This window comes from Amphiura filiformis, chromosome 3 (genome assembly GCF_039555335.1).
Source record: "Amphiura filiformis chromosome 3, Afil_fr2py, whole genome shotgun sequence".
NCBI classification, from domain to species: domain Eukaryota; kingdom Metazoa; phylum Echinodermata; class Ophiuroidea; order Amphilepidida; family Amphiuridae; genus Amphiura; species Amphiura filiformis.
This window is the reverse complement of record NC_092630.1, coordinates 60,288,571-60,312,991: the sequence shown is the minus strand read 5'-3', so window position 1 is coordinate 60,312,991 and position 24,421 is coordinate 60,288,571. Positions and strand designations below refer to the sequence as shown.

The following is a 24,421-nucleotide window of genomic DNA, read 5'->3' as shown; positions in this document are numbered from 1 at the left end:
TAATTCTGCATATTACGGGAGCACATGAACAAAATTTAATTTGAGGTCAAATGTCATATGGGGTCAAATGTTAAGAGTACTAGTATGCCCAATCGAGCTTTAAAAGTGGTAAAAAAAAAACTTGATAGAATGTGAATGAGTTGCTCTCACAGCTATGGGTGAACTAGTAAGACCCCCGGGGTAAGACCTATAATTCTGGATATGTTTTTGTCATTCCTCATTACCTGCAGGGTGCTCCCCTTGGTCTATTTTGGAGATGGACCCAAAAAGTTATCATTTAGGTGTTGCTGTTGCTAGTCCCATTAATAATGCGCAAATGCATAGCCTCTTCCTCTCTCTCAGATTAACAGCAACTGAGTACCGGTATGGAAGCGAAATATTTTCACCAATGCACCACTGTGGTCATGGTCCATGAGAGAATTACCTTTAATGAATTTCTGTATAAAAGTACTAAATAGAAACTGACAGTGTTTAGATAGCTAGATTTCTCTTTTTAGCGGATGCACTCAAAATAGGTCACGGAGAAAAAGGTTAACAGTCAATAATGGTTTGATATCTTTTGATACTTCACCGACAGTTGGTTGGCTAGCAGACTCTATGTATATATTGTCTGCCGGTCGGCTGCAACAGTTAATGGAAAATTTGTAGCGTTAATAGAGTGGCAGGAGCTGATGGTGGATTCGTTACAACATTTATCTCTTATCAGGACATTGTTTCCCATCCCATGTATATGGATGTCATGCGAAGCCAATCAAGATTAAGGCTTGTGTTAGGAATAAATTGAAGATTGGAGTCAAGAGTGATTTAAATACAAATTAGTTAGCATATGTTGTTATCTATAAACGCTGTATATCCCTTTCAATCAGATGGGGGGGTCTTGAATTTTCTTTTGCATGCACGGTAAAAATGATGTGTGACTAACAGCAAAATATGGGCAGCCAAGCCAGCCATCGGAAAGATCATATCAAATTATAACTTTTCACTGAAAGACCTCTCTGTTTCGCCATTAGCATGATTAGCCATGGGGACATGAATTATTTGTTCTTTTCAGCCACATTTTGACAATTTAGGCCAAATAGCGCGCCCAACTTTTCAAGACGGATTAACGCTGCTGCCCTTAGCCACACCCACAACACATGTGCTCTAAAATAAACCACTCATGTGTATAATGCAAAATACTGCAGCCTGTGTGCCTCCCCAATAGTAGGGCAGAGCCTGGGTGCCTCCCCTACAGCAGGGCAGAGGCAGGCATCTCCAACCAAACCACCCTCACGGCATTACGGTTGATAACAAAATACAGGCCTACTACAAGTGGTACCATCTGATCATATTGTGGTTTTGGTATTAAAATTGATTGGATATGCACTAAAGAAGTTTGAATTCAAAGTTTTCTGGTGTTGTCAAAAACTCAAATGTTGTTTTTTGCAAAATGGTATGATACCTGTGTATGTGTACACATCATGTACGCACACTAGAGTAGACCACAGTCTCTGCTGCAATTCTGCTTCTTTATTGATCCTCTCCCAATTTAAATACTGAGCTGACCTCAGAAGTTTACAAGAATAAACTTAATTCAAATTCACACCTGTTTATGAGAATCTTTCCAAGAATTAATCTACTGCTCAGTGCCACAAGTGGGTAAGAGCAATAGCTGCCCTGTGAATATTTGGCACTTTACACATAGTATATTGTACTCATCTACAAATGGCAGCTACACATGGCAGCTACACATGGCAGCTATTGCGCTTGCCCACTTCTGGCACTGAGCAGTTGCAATTTACTATTTCATTGCTGAAGTTGTACTGCTGTTCTGCAAAACCAATTAGACCATACAAAAAACTGGGTGCCATGATACTATGTTTCTGTGATTGCAGATCTCCCAGCAGGAGATCCCATTTATGCCAATGGTGGGGTTGCATAATTCTGCAGAATCACAGGATATTAGTGCAATCCTGCAAACTCCTACGCCATGATTTTATGATTCATTCTGAGCTGGGCTCGCAAAAACACAGGATTGCTCTGATTAATTCAACATAGTGTTAAATAGATCACTGTAGACTTTTGCCAGACTGTAAAGTAAATGTTGTGGCTGGAATTTGGTTATACTGCAGGGTCGGTGCACAGAGCTTCTGTCAGTTTCGGTTTTGTATTGACAATACAATGGGCTTTTGGGCTTTTAAATTCTCCCATAAGCATCATACATGTAATGGCTATCATTACATGGCTACAGTGCATTTAGCATTCTTATAGCAATGTTATTCCTCTTTAGAGTTTTATCAACACCCGAATGCAAATTTTGAAATAGCTGCATACACTTAAAAATGCATCAGCTTTGTTTTTGGAGTGCTTATTATCTTCCAAGTAACCACTTTGTTGGAGTTGATGTTCTAAAACCACAAGTTGCTGTGACCTCTATGTCGCCTTTGAACCTGTCTATAATGGAGCTAAGATATGGTGTAACTAAAGCATGTTCCTCTATACAGGGTGTTTTGTAATTACGCCTACTGCAGATCAATAAGATATATTATGTATACCTTTGCAAATTTAGCTTTTCACATAATTGGGAGACTGTAAAACTACTCAAATTCCTATTAAATTATTTAGTGCATTACCAAAATATCCAGTAGACGTATAAACCACCATTCAGAGGAGGCAAAGGCCCGTCACTGAGAATTTGGTTCCATTAGACCGTAGAGACCAAAGTTTCCGTTTTAGCGGTAAAGAAAACGGAATAGTTCAATTTTTGTGGCAAACCAGTTTATGTCATAACTTCTTGGAGAAGACTTTGTCAGACTAATTAATGTCATCTCAAGCTTTGCTTTGCCTTAAACACTCCAAATTCATGCCAACAATAATGGTCAGGTGCAATTTTGCAATTTCAAAACTGTTAGAAACTTATATTGCAATTCACAAAATGGAATTTGCCCTTTAGAAAATGGAAAACTTTGGTCTCTACTCTACATGAGAGGGAAAGACCATCCAATAAAAACTGATTTAAAGCTGAATTGTTTTTTTTTTCATCTCAATTTCATCAACAAATATTTTCCTTTAAGGAGTCAGTCCTTCCCCCATACATATATGTTTGCTACTAAATGACCAGTATATTTGTGGGGAATTTATCTAGACCAGAAATTCAATGATACATGTACTTTCCAACTTGCTGAACGAACTCCGGGAACAAACTGCGGGCAAAATTGTTATCATGGAACATTCATGAATCTGAGATTATGAAATTAAATAACCCACAAAATAAAGTAGCCTTATACTGAATAAGTGGTGATTTTTGCGGGGCGGGGGGGATTATTTTCTTGAATTTCACGATTAGAGCTCCAACCGCAAACATAACACCTTGCGATTGTATGCAATAATGTATTACAAGCATAGGGAAGGACTGGGCAATCACGAAAATAACTTTCGCGGAAATGTGTCTCTCACTCCAAATCGTGAAAATAACTGTACATGAAAATCCCCACTTATACAGTACATGATACAACCCAAGTCTCAGATGACAAAGCTAAATGAATCTTCCAACATGCAATATTAATTTCAATTTTGTCATATAAACCGATTTTGACATGCAATATTAATTTTTATTATATTTTTGATAAGCAGACTACTATTTATTGACAACACCATTAAAATTTGACTTGCATTGTAGATCCTGATGAATGAATATTTTCACAAAATGAAAGTTATATTTCAATGACAAATAGAAGAACTTCAAGTTCAACACATCTTTTATGCTTATCTCAAAAGCCATTTCAATGTCAAAAAACTGGACTTTCTTGATCATGTCATGAACATAAAACACTTTTCTACCTTGTCTACATTGAAATTGAACTTGTCCATGAATGTGATGTTTGCTTTTAACGCTCTCCAATAAAAAAAAATAGAAATATTTAAAACAATATTGGAAATCAACTTCTTGTTATAGTAGTCATTTATTGAAGTCGGCTTTTTAGGTACGTGGTATTTTTCTTATCGCATGAATGAAGCTGTCAAATTTCGGCGTGGTACGGTACATGCATAACGCTAGTTACTGAACATAAAGTTACTACATTGTAGTTGCTAAACAAGTACTCGGCCATGTGTGACATGATCTGATCAAATCAGACTAAAGATGGCAGTATAATGAAATTGAGATATACAATGTAGGCAAAAATAAGGAGCAAAAAGCAATAAAAACATCACTTTGCAAATCAAGTATGTGATCAAGGTATTTTCAACCATCAGTAAGCTTAGGTACTGAGCAAGTTAAAAACATTTTGGTAATATTCGTAGTTATTTTTTAAAATTTCTGACTCTGGACAGAGTGGTTCAGATCACATAATGATGCAAATCCATGCTAGTCCAGGGTCCCTCTGGGTGCGGATTGCAATAATTTGATAATCGTATAGAAGTTAGAATGCCAGAAGCACTCAAATTCATCATCCCAAATTTAACTATTTACAGAGTTATAGCTAGCTTTTGACTCTTGGAGAGCATATATATTTCAAAATCCATCACAATTGAAAAACTTTTAAAACTTTAAATGGTTGTATTAATGAAACATCCTGTAGTGCCAAATTTATCATGGAAGTAAACTTGACACTACAGCAGCGATACAATGGTGCCTATATTGGTGATGCCATATTGAACAATAATTAAGTGTGGTGTGGTCTGAAAAACTGACACTGATGTGGATGTTTTTTTTTATCTTCTTGAGCGTGTGCCCCTTATACCATATTAAATTTAAGATATTTCTTCCTTTTGAAAGGTCAAAGTGTCCTTAAGTTCATTCAACTTGTGTTAAATTGTTTGGTTGACAGTTTGGTGAGGAATGGTTGACAAATTGGTTGTATAAAAGTAACCATTTAACCTATGCAGATGGCCCTAGATTGGCTGAGTTGACAATTTTAAAATGGTAGAAGGTCAACTACATGCAGTGGTGTCACCAGGGGGGAGCATGGGGGAAATGGTCCCTCAGTCAGAACTCTTGCCCCCCCTAGTTGCTCCCCAGTAAAAAAAGCCAAAATTACAAAAATTTCCACTTGGCTCATTTACATGTACAAGTAAATGCTGAAAATGAGTCTACAGGGATATGCACATCAGAAATTTGAGTCAATTTCATCTGTTATTTTGAGCCAGGGGGCACAGCCAGTAGGCCAATGGCACTGGTTTATAGTATTTCTGACTACCCTTCTCTAGGATTGAACTTGGCCTTTTGTCCCAATGTTCCTGCACTATTCACTTCATAGGCTGCTTTGTGTATGTAGTTCAAGAGAGTTATTTCTAGCTCACAAGTGTAAAATCACATCATTTTGTAGACATCTTACATGATTTTCCATTAATACCATGAAGGAAGTTAAGCAAGGACCGCAAACACCTCCTAATTTCCGAGTGAAGAACAAAAGGAAAACAAGTTGCTTAGCATGCCAAAATATAAAACCAAAGTAATATGTCATAATCATTTTGTGGTAAGATATGACTGCAGTAGGGGAGGGCTGGGGGAAGGGTAGAAAATAATGGGTGCATTGTGAGCGCTATTGTGGACGGTAAATGTATTTTTCTTGGAAATATACTGGTATGAGCAATGTGTGACAGTATTTTGGTTCTCCAGTTATTCAATTCATTTTCATTTTTATTCTCTTTTGAGTTAAAGTCTTCATTTGTTGGATGTAGATCTGTTTTTATTTGATTAATATTGTGTAATTTATTATCTGTAAATTCAATCGGGCTTAATAGTATCAGCTATTGAACCTCCTTTAAAAAAACCCAACTAGCTATGCACCTGCTTGCAGACCCTCTTTGTCTATGCCCTCGTAGACTTTTAGGGCCAGTTTCTCGAAGCATGGCTTAGGAACCTGACCAATAGCCAAGCTTCTAGAAATCAGAGTCTATAGTGCCCTGATGTAGCTCAGGAGGGTTTTGGTTGAGATCGGGAACCTATTCACCGTCATGGTGAATACATCTTAGTCTTACCGTAGTTACGGGTGCACGCTTGATAGCAAATTAGCAACCCATTGATTTTGTGTTGTAATCATTTTGATCATTGTTCCTACATGTATCATCGATAGTGTGAACCAGTTGACCAGGCAGCAATCAATTTTGATATCACACTATGACAGCAAATATATAGGCCTTTTCTTTTTATTGAGCTTTATTTGTGTGGGTGTGGGGTGTGTGGTTAGGTGTGTGTTGGACACACACACAACAACAACAAACAACAGAGGATGTCCTGGCGAAATGAGTATATATTAAAAAAAATTGCAAATAACATAGAAATACGTATGCCGGGGCGCAGGTTCATGCTTGAGGGGTATACATGTAAGTAGTGTCGTGGTATAGGAATTATAAATAGATCTAGTATGTCCCCCGATGTGTCTCTGTTAGATATGATAAAGGTAGGTTCTCATTGAGGTCTGCTTGTCTGTGAGTAGGGGGTGTGTTTGTTTGGGTGTGTATTTTTTTGTTGAATTTGGTTGGAATTCCAAAATTATCCTCAAAGGGTGTGGTTTTCAAAATGGAATGGCACATATCTCTCAAACAGCTGCACCCAGGAAATGATACTACAATTCTAAGCTATTATACTGCTACTATGCTACTACTTATAATACTACAAAATAGTTCACTCATATTGTGTGTTTCCTCTTACTGTACAATGTAGAAAAGTGTAAACCCATTATGGTATACGTAAAATGATAAGTTCTATGTTGAGTATTCCGAAATTCAAATAGTAATTTAATTGTACTTTTGATGCCAAATGGTTTGCAATTGCATTTTGAGCTATTTGGTGATGATATTTTCCCTCTTACTGGACTGTACTATGTGTGTAATTTGGTATATTGATTACAATTTCTCATTGAGCAGCAACATTAATGTACTATACAAACTACATGTTTTTTTCTGTTTCAGAGTACCCACCAAGGTATGCCGGGATGAACTGTACCAAGCCTATTGTGCCTATCATTATAACACAAGTGGAGGATGTGTACCACCAGCACTCATACAAACACCAAAGGTATCAAATGTGTAATGAGTTAATAACCCATATTTGAAAAGAAGATACAAATTAAAAGTGATGACCATTGACCAACTAATAATATATCCCATTTATTAAAAAATTTATTGGTTCTTATAATGTATCCTAGGTGTGTGACTATGGCATTAGTGGTTTATGTTTTATATTGCTCGGAGATGTATTGTAAAGCAAACAATTTTCGTAGCATAATATTTTTGTATGCAAGGACAAAATGGTGAGTTAGTGTCCTCCATTCACCTTTCCTGTATGTCTGTCAACTTCAGAGGTGGATTTGGCCAATTTTTAGGCCCATGGCGCCCCCATTGAAAATTCCAGGTTTCGCCCTTGAAGTTGCCTTTTCCTCCAGTAATGCACTTTTGCCTAGCTCTACTAAATACATCCCTTTAAATATGGCCTCCAAAAACTAATGTCATCCAGGCAGAGCATTTCTTGGGTGATACCTTAAAGATTCGCCTAATGGTGCACATGGGCTCCTTTGGATTATGGTAAATTTCACGTTCAATTAGAGTGCTCCCTCCTCTGAAAATCCTAACAAAAATTAAGGGTCGGTGCCCTTATTTGCCCTTATAAATCATCAAATGTACATTTCTTTGGTCCACTTCACTTGTTTTTGTGACACCCTGTAATGGAGTAAAATGCCAGTGCAGAGGTGGCGGACAGTGGATGGCTAAGTGCTTGCCTGACATGGTGATAGGAAAGTGCCTGATTGCATAGCATTGGGTTTCTTTAGGCACATTAGTCAAGTGTCCAAATTGAATTCAGTGTCTTGTGTTGTACTTTCATATCAAGTTTGTTCCGGCAGTATTTCTTCTTCGTTCTTTGGTATGTCACAATTATTAGTAAATCAGTTTAGAAACAAAACCATAAACAAACAAACTAAATATCTAAATACAGACTTATGATGAATCCCGGGCGGGATCACTCCCATTGTGGCCTGTACACCATCCGCGATAATCAACTTTTGAAAAGCACCCTAAACAAGGATTTAACCCTAGGCTAAAACGATACCCTAAACAGGTAACACGCGCCTGTTTTCGCACCCTAAACAGGGATTTTATTTCTTGCATCAACTGTCATACCCTAAATTTCATTTCCTAGTATATTAGCCATTGCAATTTTGCTACTCTTTTTCCCTGTTTTTTCATGTTTTTGACACCCTAAACACGATACGTATCGGGCCTACCCAAGAAAAACTACCCTTTTTACGTGTTTTTATTATCGTGGATGGTGTACAGGCCACAATGGGAGTGCCCCCCCCGGGTGACGAATATCCCCACTCTGGACTGTTTTTACTTTTTGCAAATCCAGTAATCCAGGCCTCTATCCCACTGTCAAAATAAAATATTTACACCAATACCCCATTATACCAGTCAGTTCCAATGTTCAGCCCCAGTCAGTCATTCTTTTGGGTACAATATATAGGCTGTTTATTCCCATGCCATAGAAACACAAGTGCACAACAAGGGTAACCTTTGACCCTTCCCACACGATATGTCAGAACTTCCTCATTATACATGGGATGTTATCATAATTGAGGTTCATGTAAAGTACATGTTGGTATGGCAATAGCTTTGAATTTTAGATATGAAATTGAAAGTTAATTGTTTCAGTGAAACTTAATATTTTAAAAGGATGACACTATATCCATTATGTCGTTTTTATTGCTTTCGTTCTGGAACCTAAACAAACTTGAAAGAAAAATATGGACATTTATTGCTCAGTTGGTGTTTTCCCCCCATTTTCCTCTACTAAATTTAAAGTCATAATGTACGATCTTTTTTCAGAATTTACCTTTATTTTTTTCAAAACCGATTTTTGGCATTTTATATTTGTAATACTTACACATGTTCTAACTTAAATCTATGAGCAAACTGTCAAATTCGTCCTAGTGGTAGTAAAACGGGACGATTTTCTGTTGGTCCGACATAAAGTCACAATTTTTAGATTATGACTTTATATAGCCGCCAATATAAACCGTAGTCTCGTACAAAACTAGCTTGGTTACGCTCTCTCCACATGTGGAGGAGCGTAACCAAACTGGCCGCGAGGAGACTAACTCTGAGGCCGCACTCGCTGTCCTAATCCAAATAGTGCGAGATGTTTGAGTGATAGAGGTGAAGTTTATGATGTTGTTTCTTTGCAAATTCCCAATGTTTTTCGCATCCAAATGTATTGGGAACTTTCATAATGATTGCATATTATCATTTTAGAAGAAAAAAAGAAAAATCTAAAAATTTAAAAAGATCGTACATTAAGGCTTTAAGAAGTTGTAGTTAAATCAGTCAAACAGACAGTGCAGTGGTGTGTGAGGAGTGGTACATGTATATTAGAGTCTCCACAAAAGGCAGTGCAATAATTATGTGTGTGTGGGGGATTACCTTATTGCCCTTTCCTTTTGCCTTTACCCCCTAAAAGTCACCATAACACATGTTCAGTGGTGTATAATACTTGGCAAACAATTAAAATTGACTGTATTAAAAGTCTTTTGAACTGTTGCTATGCCAAATATGAGTTTAATAACTGGGGCAGTTGTGCATGTGAAAAATTGCAAGACTCAGTACACGGTCGATCTTACCGTTTCGATGTTGATTAAGATACTTCTTGCATCGATCCCGAGATGCGGAAAAACCAATAGTCATTTTGTCCCACATAAATGAATAAATAACAAAAACCCCGATCCCCGGTGGACTCACCCAAAAGGTGACGTCACACCATATGATAAATCCTTATCCTCCTTGGTCTCCGACTGACACAGGCGTGCCTATCGATTGTTCATAGCACTGTGTATCAATTTCTCGACCAAAGGCGAGATATACGGTTGTAGTTTCACACCTTAGGTAAAACCAAACCGGTATTGTTCGCTGAGGATAGTTTTGACGGCATTTTCTGGCGAAAAAGTGACAAAAAACGATCCAAAACTTAGCTACATATCGTGCCTCCGTTTGTATACGGGACACACGAGCAATTCAAAATGGCCGCTCGTTGACGCCATTCATTTTGTTTCCCATGTAAAACAACCATTGCAGCCTGTAAGTTACAATAGATGTTTGTACATACACATTGTATTTCATGTACGGTAGGTTATTGTTGCTATGTTAGGGTGATTACTCTATCGTTATGTCTTCATTACCGTCCGATAAGACGAGTTAATCAGATATTCATACGGTGGGGATTGGTAGGGACCCGTCTGACATTTAGTAATAAAGTTAGCCAGTCCTTACTTTTACCACTAACGTTAGCGACCAGCCTCCGTGCTCAGGTTTGCTTACTGGGCTTGAGTCGCGTGTTGGGGGGTAGTGCCCCCTCCCTTTTCTCCTCGCTTCGCCTCGGCCCTGTCGGGCTTACCCTTCCCTGGTGACGGAGCGGGACCCACACCCGCTCTGTTTCACCCTCAGGGAGTGCTCACGATCTTCTAGATGTCTTTCTTTTGCTTAGGACTCTCCGAGTTCCAGCTTGACGATTGGGATAGGCTCCATCATCGCCATAAGACGAAGAAGAAATCTACCAAGGGCACTGGTAAGGTCGATCACGGTGGATTCTGCTGTGACAGCCCCTATGGGTCATGGCAGGTCTGCTTAAGGGGCTCGGTCCCGGACAAGCAAGCGGTTCCTTCGGGGACTGCTAAGCGCGTCCAAAGGCTCAGCAGCCAGCGAAAGCACTGACTATACGCCGGAGCAAAGTAGCAGGCAGCAGAGCGGTAACCACCAGCGAAAACCCTAGCGGGTTTTGCAGCAGGAGGATACCAGTCCTCTAGCCAAAAATCCTCACGGGTTTTTAGCAGGAGGACACCCGTCTGTTGCAGGCATATCTACGGGCTCAAACAGCCACAGTAGTAGCCAGCGACGGGCAGCATGCAAAAAGTACCCGGGCTTGCCTGGGTTGAACCCTAGCATGCATGGGTTCAGCAGAGACGATACCGCTGCTAACGCTGTGGGTGTAGTCTTAGCAGAACCAACTGGGGTTGTCACACGGCAGCGTTCCATGGCGGGACCGCCGAGTGATACCCTGGGCCCTAGAATAGCTGCTGGCTGTCCACAGGGACTGGCTGGCGATTATTCAGGGGTTGGGCTCGCAGTCTCTCACGGGACAGCGACCCAGGTGCATTCGTGGCAGCTACAAAGGCGAGCTACGGCTTGACTTCAGTGGTAGCCGCTATGCACCCGCCCATAGCTGCCGTGAGTGGTCCGCCACACACAGCGACCTTGGGCGAAGCTCTAGAGGGTACAGTAAGTAGCTTGAACAGCCTAGCTGATCAACAACCCACTTATGTCCTCGAGAGCCAGCGGAGCGTGGGTGATCCATTATCGTCAATGGGTCAATTACCCTCTCTTGATCGATCACTGTCAAATCAACAGGGCATAGCTCCATTGATTGACGCTGCCTATTCAGGTGGCGAGGTGATTGATCGGGGGTATGCACGCTCAGCTACCCGTGGTACTAGGCAAGCTCCCTCAGCCAAGGGACAGCCGGTATAGCGGGTACCCATACACACGGCTTGATCCCCTTGCGGGGAACGCAGTGAGGCATGGGTACAGTGGTACACAGCCGGGAGCCCTCACGGGCACCCACGCTGGAACCACGCATACAGCGGTACACAGCCGGGAACCCTCACGGGTACCCATGCTAGTACCGCGCCGGTACCACGCCAGCACACAGCTTGATCCCCCAAACAGGGAACGCAGTGTGGCGAGGGTACAGCGGTCCGCAGTTGGGAACCCTCAAGGGTACCCACGCTGATACCGCACCGGTACCGCAGCACCCGCCTTAGTCGCCACAGTCTCTGTGGCAACAAGGGGAGGCGGTGCTGGTACTGCAGTACCATGGGGTTACCCTGGTGGCGGATCCTTTCAGGGTCAGCTGCCGGCTGGGTATGCCCCGTGGTACCCGCCGCAGGGTGTTTCTTCCACGGCCTAGCACCGTGGCAAGTGTCGCCTAGCGATGGCCATGCAGTACCAACATCAGCTGTTGACCAGGCCAGCCGGCATGGGGCTAACCCAGATCTTGATCAGGGTAGGCCCGTGCTGCTAGCGCTAGGGACGACGGCTGCGAGAGCATGCGGACCCAGTGGTGCCATGGCGGATACCTCAGGGTCTTGCGGGAGTACTCCCTCTTCTGCTGGCAGGTAGTCGGCGAGCCACACAGTGGTTATGCCTTCTTACCCGCTTTCAGATGCCCGTCCTCAGTTACCGTCATCATCGGAGCATGATACGGATACTGTGGGCGAGGGAAAGGAGTCGGAAGCTGAGTCCGGTAGTGACATCACTACAATCTCCTTCCCCGCTGCCCCGCGAGGGGAGCAACAGCACTGATCTTCCTCCGGACACCCCTATGGGGAGTCCATGGAGGAGGACCAGGGGATCCTTTCAGTAGGATGCTCAGCTGCTGCTTCCTCACAGGGGACGCCTGCACTCTCATTCCCGGCAAACCTCACGGGTAGATATCGTAGGGCTGTCGAGCTCAGTAGAGCTATGACGCCGCGTGCTTGCACGCTTCCTCTGCGTGTAACGGGAGGACCACGGGACCTACCTGAGGGGATCCGAGAGGGACCCAGATGTCGTCAAGCGTATCACGCTCAGACAACATCTGAGCTCTTCCATGAGGTGAGCCTATTAGCGGTGCTAACAGCTAGCCTCAACGAGAGCTCCATGGGCCTAGCCCATAGGGCGTCCACTCAGCGCCGGGGGGGAGGGGCCTGCCACTCCCATCGCTCAACGCGATGGAAAGGCAGGGTCCTTTTTCTCTTTGGATGCTCCCGCGCTACGGTGGGGGCCCGTGCAAAGCAGCGCCCACCGGGAGCACTCTCAAGGAGTCGGGAACCGCCCTTACCATGGGTAGGAGCTCCGACTTCAGCAGGCCGTGCACCACCAACAGTACCCGAGCCCACTACCTCTGTAGCACCCATTTCTGGGAGGCGCAAGGGTAGCACAGGAACAGCTGGCAAGCCCCGAGGAAGAGCAAGCGCTCTTCCAAGGGAAGCTAGGCAGAGCATTCCTGGGGGCTCAGCGGTTTTTCCACAGGGGATCTCCCAGTGGGCGACCGCTTATGGCTTTCACCCAGAGGTGGGAAACCATCTCTTTGAGCGCCTGGGTATGGTCAGTGGTGAGTGGGGGTTACAGACTGGCAACCCAGTCTCCCCACATTAAATCTGCACATTTCAGAGGTCCACAGTAGTGCCGCCAGACGGCCCCCAGCGGCGGGCACTAGTGACAGGGCTCACGCAGCTTCTCACGAAGCGGGCGATTGTCGGTCTACCCCCGTTCTACGGGTGATCTTGGAGCCATTGGCTCCAAGGAAGACCGGCGACGGGATCCCCATCCGGAACCGCAGGCTGTTGAACACGTTCTTCAGGCCCAAGAGGTTCAGAATGGGGACTCTCGCCTCGGTGCTAGCCTGCCCCATCAGGGGCATGGGAACAGCATCGCTAGATCTCTCGGACGCCTATCTGCATATGCCAATCGCTTCCCAAGATCGGAGGCATCTGCGCTTCTAGGTACAGGATCAAAATTACCAGTTTTGATACCGGCCATCCGTCCTGTCCATCTCTCCCAGGGTGCTTAACCCTCTTGGTCAGAGCGGTGGCAGCGTGCCTGAAGCACAGGGGTGTCAACATCAGTTGCTACCTGGACGTTTGGCTCATATACGGACGCACTCCACTGAAGACTACGGGTCTCATGGGGTTGATAGTCAGTAGGGTGCGGGACCCTGGATTTGTTTTGATCAGCTCAAAAAAAGTCCAGCGTGGTCCCGACGCAGACACCACTATTTGTAGGGGCCCAGATCACCCTCACGGAGGGGTTCGCGGTGCTCTCCCCCGAGCGGGTGACGAGCATGGTGCGGTGTGCCTGACTCTTGGCCGAGTCTCGGGCAAAACCCGCTGTGGCATGGATGAAGGTGGTAGGCCTAATGGCCAGTATGGTAGACCTCGTACTGTACTGCCGTTTCTACGTTAGGGCTTACCCAACTACACCTTCTAGCCTGCTTGCAGGCCCAGTCGTCACCCAATATCCCTCGCGGTTCCGTTGTCGGAGATCGCGCGAGAGGAACTCTGGTGGTGGACCCATCAGCCCAATTTGACCCAGGGTGTCAGGTTTCCTGCACCCCCGGTATGTCACGTAGTGACGACCATAGCGTCCAAACGGGGCTGCGGGGTCCACATCCACGGAGACTCCGTCTCGGGCCTATGGGGCCATAGAGACAGAGTTTCACATCAACCTCCCTCGCTCACGAGGAGGTGATCGTGGAATCACATACCGTTGTCCTGACGGATAACACAACCGTGGTAGCCTACCCCAACAGACAAGGGGACTCCGGGCCACCACGATTGAGCCTGCATGCACGACACCTGATAGGGTGGGGCAAGTTCAGGCAGATTACGATGAGAGCGATACACATCGCGGGCGTCACCAGCATCCTCGCGCACAATCTGTCACGAGGAAGGGTGTCGGGACCAGCAGAATGGTCCCTTGCTTCATGGAGGTCGCTCAGGCGATCTTCAAGGGATGTACCACCCCTCGAAAGATCTGTTCGCATCTCATCGCAATCATCCACTGCCGGTGTACTGCTCAAGGGTCGCGGACCCCCAAGCATTCACCGTGGACGCTCTGTCCATAGACTGGGGAGGATGACAGCTTATGCAGTCCTCCGATCTCACTACTCATGAGGGTGGTGACCAAGATCGGGTGGGAAGACTGCATTGTCATTCTGCTAGCGGCAAGGCCGCTGGCACTCCCAGTACCAGACCTACTCCGGATGCCCGGAGCGGAGGTACCCAGTCTAGCACTAGAGCACCTGCAGGTAGCTGCATGGCCCTTACCAGGGAACCCGCAGCGGAGGGATACTTTTCATCAGAAGCTGTTTTTCTCATCGCCGGGGCTAGACGGAAGTCTACCCTCCGTACGTATAGCCAGAGTCTGGCTCCATACTACGCTTGGTGCAATGAGACAAATAGCTCTCCCGCTAGAGCCTCTGTGCTGCTAGTTCCGGAGTTCCTGACAGAAAAGTTCCAAGCAAGACTTCAGCGGGCCACTGGGGCCAGCTATAAGTCAGCTGTCCTCTCCATTCACCGAGGTTTGAGGCGGGTCGACTATCATAACCGATGGTTACCTTATTAGTCTACGCCGACGGTATGTTCAACGAGTGTCTACCAAAAGGAAAGTGATCCTCCTAAGGGATCCCAACACAGTCTTAGATTACTTTAAGGGTCACCCTTTTGACCTTCCGTCAAAAGCGACGCTTAAATACGTAACTCTCAAGATGGCTTTCCGGTTTGGCGTTGGCTTCGGGACGGCGGTGCTGAGTTGCACACGGTCTCGAGGTTAGCTTCCGTGTTCACAAACACTGGAGCGACACTGTTTGGCGCTCTGTTCTCGTGACTACTGAACGGCGCGGTGCATACCGACATTCGTCCCTCTCCAATCCCCAGGGTTGGGCCAGGTTCGGATGAAGCCAAAGATAGGCTGGGGTGTCCGATAAGGCGCTGCAGCACTATTTCTTCCGAACACAAGCCTTGCGAGGACTCACGACCGCATTCATCACCCTTACAGAGCCTTTCGGTCCAGCCGCTGTCGCAATGGCTGGTCCAGGTGTTGGTGGAGTCCGGGGGATCGCGAAGGTTTCGCGTCCCACGACCCACTCGACACGAGCTATCTCATCATCTTGGGTATACCGTTCGGTTGTCCCTTGAGGAGATCTAGCAGGCGGTGTCCCGGAAGCCACCTTCGCCCTTCTCTACGATACTTCCGTTTACGTTAGTAATCAGAGGCGGGCGGAGGTTTACCGGGACATTGTTGGCGATCATAATACGGTGGTGTACGGGTACCAGGTTTTCAGACTATACAGAATACTCAGCATGGTAAGAACCAGTGTCGCTATTCTTAACCACCAAACTTATTAAGTAAGGAGGTTTATGTCTGTGATCGCGTGGTCTTTCTTGTTTTCCCGACCGTTGGGGGAAAATATTTCTGACCTCGCGAAAACCATCGTTACCCGCTCCCGATCCCTGATCAGATGCTGACCAATCTTGTACCTCCATCCGTCGGTTACTTGCTAGATCGATCTTTCAGATGTTGATGCAAGAAGTATCTTAATCAACATCGGAAGCGGTAAGATCGACCGGTGTACTGAGTCTAGTCCCAAACAAAAATGTTTGGTAGACTCATAACCGTGCGATCTTACCTTTCCGATGTTGATTATCCCGGACCCGCCACCCCTACAAGTTTGGTCCGAGTAGGGGATCCCAAGTCGGATAAGGGCGATCATATGGTGTGACGTCACCTTTTGGGTGAGTCCACCGGGGATCGGGGGTTTTGTTATTTATTCATTTATGTGGGACAAAATGACTATTGGTTTTTCCGCATCTCGGGATCGATGCAAGAAGTATCTTAATCAACATCGGAAAGGTAAGATCGCACCGGTTATGAGTCTACCAAACATTTTTGTTTGGGACTATTTTGCATTATCAAATATCTAGGCTACCTGTTTGAGCTGGCCTGCCTGGTAAACATGGTCTGGTAGGGGGAACTCATGCCCGCTGCCCCCTGCCCCTACCACTGATTCAGAACATAACAATGTGGTATAAATGAAGTGAGTCAAAAATATGATTCACTACCATGGCTTAGATAAATAATGTTGCTTCAATTGCCCTTTCCTTTTGCCTTTACCCCCTAAAAGTCACCATAACACATGTTCAGTGGTGTATAATACTTGGCAAACAATTAAAATTGACTGTATTAAAAGTCTTTTGAACTGTTGCTATGCCAAATATGAGTTTAATAACTGGGGCAGTTGTGCATGTGAAAAATTGCAATTTTGCATTATCAAATATCTAGGCTACCTGTTTGAGCTGGCCTGCCTGGTAAACATGGTCTGGTAGGGGGAACTCATGCCCGCTGCCCCCTGCCCCTACCACTGATTCAGAACATAACAATGTGGTATAAATGAAGTGAGTCAAAAATATGATTCACTACCATGGCTTAGATAAATAATGTTGCTTCAATTGGCTCAGCTTTAAAGAAAAAAGAAAAAAGTATGGGGGAAACGCAGTGTACCAAACAGAGAGGAAAATGACGAGGAGCGCGAAGTGGAAGAGGATTCGGAAAGGAAATAAAATCACAGACGAGTGTGTACGTACGAGACACAAATCAACCGAACAATATTCTTTAATGTCTAAGGACATTATCCAGCCACTAGCAACCATCAACGACAACAAGCTCCAACATTTTTATAAGCTAATGCAAAAGCCACAGGCTATCTGGAGCATAAACTTTAATGCAAAGCAGTCACTACATGCAAAACAACATTGAAAGAGCACGATAAAACTTGCAGGTAATGAGTCGGGGAATGATATCACGTTAATGGTGGTGCTTGGGGCCTGTGTGTTCAACCCCAAGTGAACAACCATTGCTCAGTATAGCATAGCAGCAGTATATATATCGCATCTATAGAGACCATGATAGCAAGAGACTCGGTTGCACAATATTAATGTCCTATTTACTACTACAAATGTACGAGAGAAAGTTCCTGTCTATGTAGATTCAGTGGTTTTAAGTGAACATCGAATAGAATAGGGACTACAGGGGTACATTTGTATTAGGGAATGAGGTTGCCAAGTTTATTTGCTACGTTTACACCAAGGCATATAGATATAGTGAGGAACTGCGTAATGGAGACAAAAGTGTATGACTGATCGCATAAAGCGTTCGTCTTGGGTTTCAGCGTGTTAATGTAGTAGGTGAACTTGAATTAGATAATTGATTTAAATGTGTCTGTGTGTACGTGTATCCATGGGCTGATGTAGACAACACCATTTAAGGCTGATATAATGAACACAGTACAACTGTAATTTATGATGAACATAAAAGTACAACAAATTTGTTTGACATAGAATTCATGGTTGGGCCATGTAGGGGTGCCACCAGGAATTTCGAATGATGGAGGAGGGTGGACAAGCAACGATAAAGTTATGCCCCATGAAGCGGCTGGTTTTTAGGATTGACAATGTGACAAAAGCCGATAAAATTCAGATAAAAGATGTCAACAGCTTGACAAAGAATATCAAAATATGAATTATTTATTTACTTACAATCACAGCAATTTTCTCAGAGTAGAGGCAGTCTTATCCTTATACAGACAATCAGGGCTGTAGCAAGGTGGAAAAATGTGGGGTGGCCATCATAAATGTGGGGCGGCCAAATTACAAATATATGCCGAAATTGAAATAAAGATATAAAGAAAAAAATAACTCAAAGTGGGGCGACCATGGCATCCCGGCCGCCCGCTTACTACTGACCCTGCAGACAATATTATTTTTGATTAGAACATTAATTTAGGCATCAACAAAAATTGTTTGCCGTACTTCTTATTTTTGCAAACCATAAGGGAGCCTGGTTGCAGCCCCCTGTAAAGCCACCCCTTGGGCCTTATAATATCAGCGAATATAGACACACACACACACACAGATGAATGTAAAAACAGTGTATTGGACAATTCCCTTAATAAAAGACCAAACCTAGTGAAGAACATTAGGAGGAGGAGGGGCTGTCAAATATCTGAAACTCTGAAAATGCCACCCTGTCTAAAAATTATACCGTGTTCTCATTTTAAGCTCACTATTATTATTATAATTAATAGAACCTAAAGATTGATTCAGCTTACACTAGCAAAGCAAATACAGTAAGAAGAGTTATATGCATTTATCTTCTACTAGTATTGCGAGCCTCCAAAACTAATTGAGCGGTATAATGATTTAGTGCTATGGCCTCTATGTGTAATTATATTTACTTAGAGAGAATCATCCCATATCAGGAAGCGCAGAAATCACAACGATCAATCAAAAACAGACAATTAACATTTTTCAAGTAGCGTGAAAAGTTGAGATATTTTTTTACACAGTCTTATTATTCTACAACGGATCTTACCGGATCTTGGCTTTATTTACAAATTGAAACTCGTTAGCAGTAAGTAGGCTTTAAATAAGCGAAAATTCATTAGTAAAAGGTCACTGTATTATATACATGTAGAGGACCCTGGAACCTAAACTATGATTGGTTATAATTAGATAAGCCTTCCAGCATAGATATTGCAAGAGATGCATCGGCACTAACAAAAACCAACAAAAACAAATTGGTGGAAAGCTTTGATTGTGTATGCATAATTTGGAATATAATTTGGTTGTATATATGTTACAAGGAGATGGCAGATTACAAGATAGAAGCAATGAAAATATGTTTGCCTGTATTTTAAAATAATTGGATAAACCTTCGAGCAGAGATATTGCATCGGCACTTACAAAAAATAAGTTGGTGGAAAGCTTTGATTGTGTATATGCAAAGTTAGGAATATAATTTGATTTTTATGTTACTAGGAATTGGCAGATTACAAGATAGAGCCATTGAAAATTATGTGCTTTTATTATTGAATCAACTTTAAAATAATATTGGTAAAAATAAAATAATAATAATGTTAAATTTAAAAAAAAAAGGAAAAATCAAATTGCTTTCTTGCGACTGTGACACATTTGAATAGATTCTCAAAACATTTGTTTTCTCAGTTTCAAGCAGACTATCATAATGGTAACAATTAGCTGCTATAATCTTGTGTATTTTTGATAGCTTGTATTTAGCATTTTATTAAACTCCTTAGCTTAAAATGGTCGAAAGGCGATTTTTAATTGATGCCTTTTTAATCATGGTCACAGTGGAACCGGAAATTGCTTCAGGAGAGTACTTGTCTGTGCATACTTTAAGGTTTGCAGAATACCAAATAATGAATTATTCACAATCATATTTGTAAGTTCATCACAAATAAACAGGCCCATAGCTAGGATTTTTCATGGGGAGGGGTTGGGGGCACTAAGTGCTGACGTTTTATAGAGAAATCTTCATTCTGGCCAAATGACCCTTTCTACACAAATTTCACAGAATGTTTATATATGAGGTATATTTAGCTAAAGTTTTTACATTTTTCGCCTAGTTGTGCTATTTTTTACAAAGCAGACCTTTTGCGGATTTATGAGGGTGCATCGCACTCCAGCAACCTTCCTGGCTACAGGCCTGCAAATGAATGTCTTGTCAATAAAAGAATTTCTATAAAAACATGAGGTAAACTAACAAAGCTGTGCCAAATAAGCTGGCTGAAGTATTGCCTACTGTCTGCTGCACTACGGTATGTATTATACAAGTGCTGGACTGCTGGTCTGAATTTTTATTAGAAGTACTGTTTGATGCAGACACAGCCAGTAGCCACAACAATGAAGTGGATAGTCAAAACAGATACATTCTTCTTCACTTTAATATATCTTCTAATTGAAAATTTTGTTGTTATTGCACCCAAGGAATAAAAAAATCTAGAGTAGATATTGCAATTGAAGAAAGCTTTCAAGTTGGGGATGTGCAGTAATTACGACTCCACACAGGAGGGGAAAATTGGGAATGGGGAGAAAGTTTAGGCAAGCTTAAAAGCGGGGGAAAGAAACTTTGGCTTATCTTTTCGATATATACTCTCTAAATAGGTGCAGGAAAGCAGTATGCAAATGTTGTGCCAACAGCGGCGTAGCGTGGGTCATCCGATTGGGGGGGGGGCACTGACCATGATTGGGGGGCACCGGGTCTGATTGGGGTGGCACAAGCAGTTTTTTGGCAATTTTCCTATGGGATTTTCTCAATTTTGCAAACGAATGGGGGGGCTCAATTTTGCAATCAAATGTATATAAATATAGACCATTTAAGGTTTGAAAATTGGCTTCCCCAACATTTGGCACGGGGAGAATGGATTTTTTTGTGCACATGGAGGGGTGTGGAGCAATTTTGGCATGCTATTTGGAAATCTTGTGCCCTACTCACCCTGGGCTCATAACGATTGGACAGCCGCTTAGATGAAAAACAGGTTTAGATCACTCATTGTAATCTAAGTTGAAATGATAGGATTTAAGTATGTATTTTTTTTCACCTGAAACTTGTTCCAAAGTGATCATTTCAGTCTGCGGAAAAGTTCACAGGTATCCAAAGGGTCATACAAGTTTAGAATCTTGATACTGTGATGGGATCAAGCAAACAATGAGTCTGATGTTGATGCAAATCCAATTTTTTTTTCCTAATATTAGGAATTTTAAAGTTTGATTTGACTGAAAACACTATGTTTGTAATACTTTTTGTTAGAAAGTTACTCAAAAGTTGAGTCATCATAAATACAAAGGGATTACAAGAAATTCTGTGGAATTTCTTTAGATCTGCAAACTAGGATGGCCTATGAATTCACGAAATCCAAAATGGAAGACCTTTGATCTTTCTGACTGCGCTGTCAGTTTGGGCATGCACAGTTCAAGCTTGCTTAGCTAATGAGCTTTACTAGCATCTGATGACACCCTAAAGACAATTTGTGTACGATATTTTGTGATGATTGATTGAACTTTCAGAATGCAGTGAAAAACAGCATGCCCTATTGTTAGTTTTGCAACTTCAAACATACAAACGGTCACAAAAGTTTAAATTATAAATAGGAAACTTTCTTTGCGAAAGCCCAATGCATAGAAAAGGTGCTTTTTGGCTTTGTGAAAATCTGGAGGGCAACTCTTACCAGGAGTTTCAAACTTTGAATCTTTGCTGCAACAGTGGAGTCGGTGCTGCTTTATGGATGCTGAAGCATGGACCATCACCCTAAACTTGCAAAGGGTCTGGATGGGCGTTTACACCCGTATGCTAAGAACTGTTCTGAATGTGCATTGGAAGGAATGTCAAATGCAGACCTATATGGAGATCTTCCCAAAATAAGCCACAAGATCAGGGAAAGAAGAACCCGGTTTGCTGGCCACTGTTCCAGAAGTGAGGAGCCCGCATCAAAAATGGTTCATTGGATACCCAAGCATGGGAGGCAGAAACCTGGAAGACCTGCTCTGACCTACATTGACATTCTGGAAGATGACACTGGACTGGAGGCAGCAGACTTCAAGGCAGCAATGGAGGACAGGAAGTTGTGGAAAGCCATCACAGTTAGAGGACACCACTCGAATTATTAAAGCAAGAAAGTAAAAACATCAGTCACCATTTTTTGCAATTCCTTTTCTCTGGTGAAGGCACTTGCTCCATCATGGGTCACATAGTCGGAAGTAGGCCCTTATGGCGACTCATTTTGCTTGATCACATTGTCCTAAAATGAGTTAACATAAAACCTTGGGAGATAAGTTTATAAGTTAGATCGATGTCTAAAAATAAAGAGTGAATTTGCACTTCAGCTATCCTTGCTTTTCTGTCATTTACATACCTGGCTAAAAACGGATGAAAGTACAGGTTACATGCATGGAAATGATGGTTTGCTGCATGCATAATTCAACACGTAACTTTAGATGAAACTTCAGTATTTTGCCCGCTCAAAACGATGTAAATACTGTTCAAAATAGCTGAGGAAATTATCATGAATTGCCTACAAATTGTAAAATATACCTCTGGATATTATGTGATGCTGAATGGGAGTTTCTGAAATCAAATCTTCACATTTGAAATGAGTTGGGATACTGTTAAAAAGTGTTGGTATGCCATTTTAGCCGACGATAAACAGGAAATTTAACCCCATGGTTCATTCCATGAATATGCAGGCAAGATGCAAGGTAGGCCCTTGTGATTGGTACCATTTGGCAACAAATAATTTTATGCCAGAACGTGCTTGGCATGATTGTAGATTTAGGAAAGTTGTTAAAAGTGGATCAGTTAAAGGAGTATTTTGAGATTCCAGCATCCTGTTTTTTATGACATTTTTCAGTAGATATCCACGCAAAATGCATATTCCCAGAATTGCAGTTTATTCCAATTTTGCATTTGCGAGTTTATGCATGATTTTTGTGTGTTACACTGCCCCTGTGTTGTAATTTGTTCTTTGTAATTTGATCGTAAATACAAATTTGATATCTTTGCCAAGCGAATTAATCTGCAAGAAATTTTACAATAACGTTATGTAGCTTTTCTGTTGTATAGAACTTTTTTTTGAGAAAGGTGGGGGATGAGGCTGTGGATCATGAATTGCCCCTTTAAAGGAGGAAAGCATAGAACTTTGAACTATGCCGACTTACAGCTAGGGCTGCTGAGAGCTGGCCTGTACCCCTAGCAATAGATGAAAATCCAGGGCCATAATTTTGTTTGCTTTTCTACTAAATTGGCCTTCCACAAGAAAAATGGGATAACTCTTGGTCTTTGTATCTCTTGGTCGCGGGACCCCTAATCCTCGTATATATGCATGGTTTCATTGCCAGGCCAGTGAAACACCTGTGGCTATACCAGTTACCGATGGAGTGCTTGGCACGCAAGGAGTCATGGAGTGGAAAGTGGGGGGGGAACTTCCAACTTCTTTATTCATCTTCTCTCCTTTTTGTTCCTTCTTTCCTTTCCTATAGCCAAAAAATAACTTTTAGCATTATGGTTAATTATAAAGCCCGGGCCAGTGGTGTTGCCTGCCCTAGGTTAGAATATGCTCTATAGAGTTGGTCACAAAATCTCCCCCTCCCTACTTGTCTGTCTCATTGCAGATCGACTTGAAAACATTTATTCATGTGGCTCTTTCTCATTTCCCTCTAACAATACTAACAATATTTTGTTAGGGTTGTAACAAGTCACCAAAATTCATGTCAAGTCAGTCCATCAGTTTAAGCTCAAGGCAAGTCACTCAAGTCACTCACAGCACTGTACACATTCAATGGGTCAAGTCACTGAATATCAGTTGTGTCAGTGGTATCATTTTATCTCAAGTCACACATTATGACTTCATGAAAAAAAACCTTGTTTCAAAGTAGAGATAAGCTGGATTACATAAGACCTGCAGTTTCAACTCCTCCTCCTCCTTGGAGGATGCAAGGAGACAGGATTATAATTGTCTCCTCCTTAGAGGATGCAAGGAGATAATAATTGTCTTGCGAGGTGTGCTGCAACTTTTTGTTGTTTATAAAGTTTCTTTTTTGCTTTCTTTTCATCATTGCAGGATAGTCAAGGATGGAAACCAGGAGAGTTGGTGTTTTCTGCCCAAGCTATGCCTCAAGTAGGCAACCGTCCAGATACTAGTGAATTTGAAAGCAGTAAGTTTAGTATGACAGTTAAAACAAATAAACAAACAAACAAAATAAAACATAGGACTTGAATATATTTGAATATAAAAAAATATAAAAAATAAAATGTATGTTTTTTATTACTATGAAAATTTATTACTGTGGGAAACTGTTCAAAAAAACCTTTAAAAAAATATACTGTATATTTCCGAAAATTTATCTTATGATGAATCATTTTCAGATGAAGATGATTCAAATGATTTCAGCAGCATCAAGTACACATTGGCATCAAGAAATTGTACAACCAGGGGTGTAGCCAGGATTTGTTGCTGTGGTTGGGGTGCTGAATTTTCATAAAGTGAAGCTTTTCCCTGCAT

The 24,421-nt window shown here is 42.5% G+C and overlaps 1 protein-coding gene across 2 annotated transcripts in view; it reads left to right on the top strand.

Annotated features, from left to right (window-relative positions):
• Positions 1-24,421, top strand: part of LOC140148866 (uncharacterized) — a 180,775-nt gene that overhangs the window by 37,041 nt on the left and 119,313 nt on the right. For both annotated transcript variants that reach the window (XM_072170952.1, XM_072170953.1), the window contains exons 3-4: positions 6,895-7,000; positions 23,981-24,074. In XM_072170952.1, the coding sequence (XP_072027053.1) occupies positions 6,895-7,000; positions 23,981-24,074 (200 nt within the window). The remainder of the gene's footprint in view (positions 1-6,894; positions 7,001-23,980; positions 24,075-24,421) is intronic.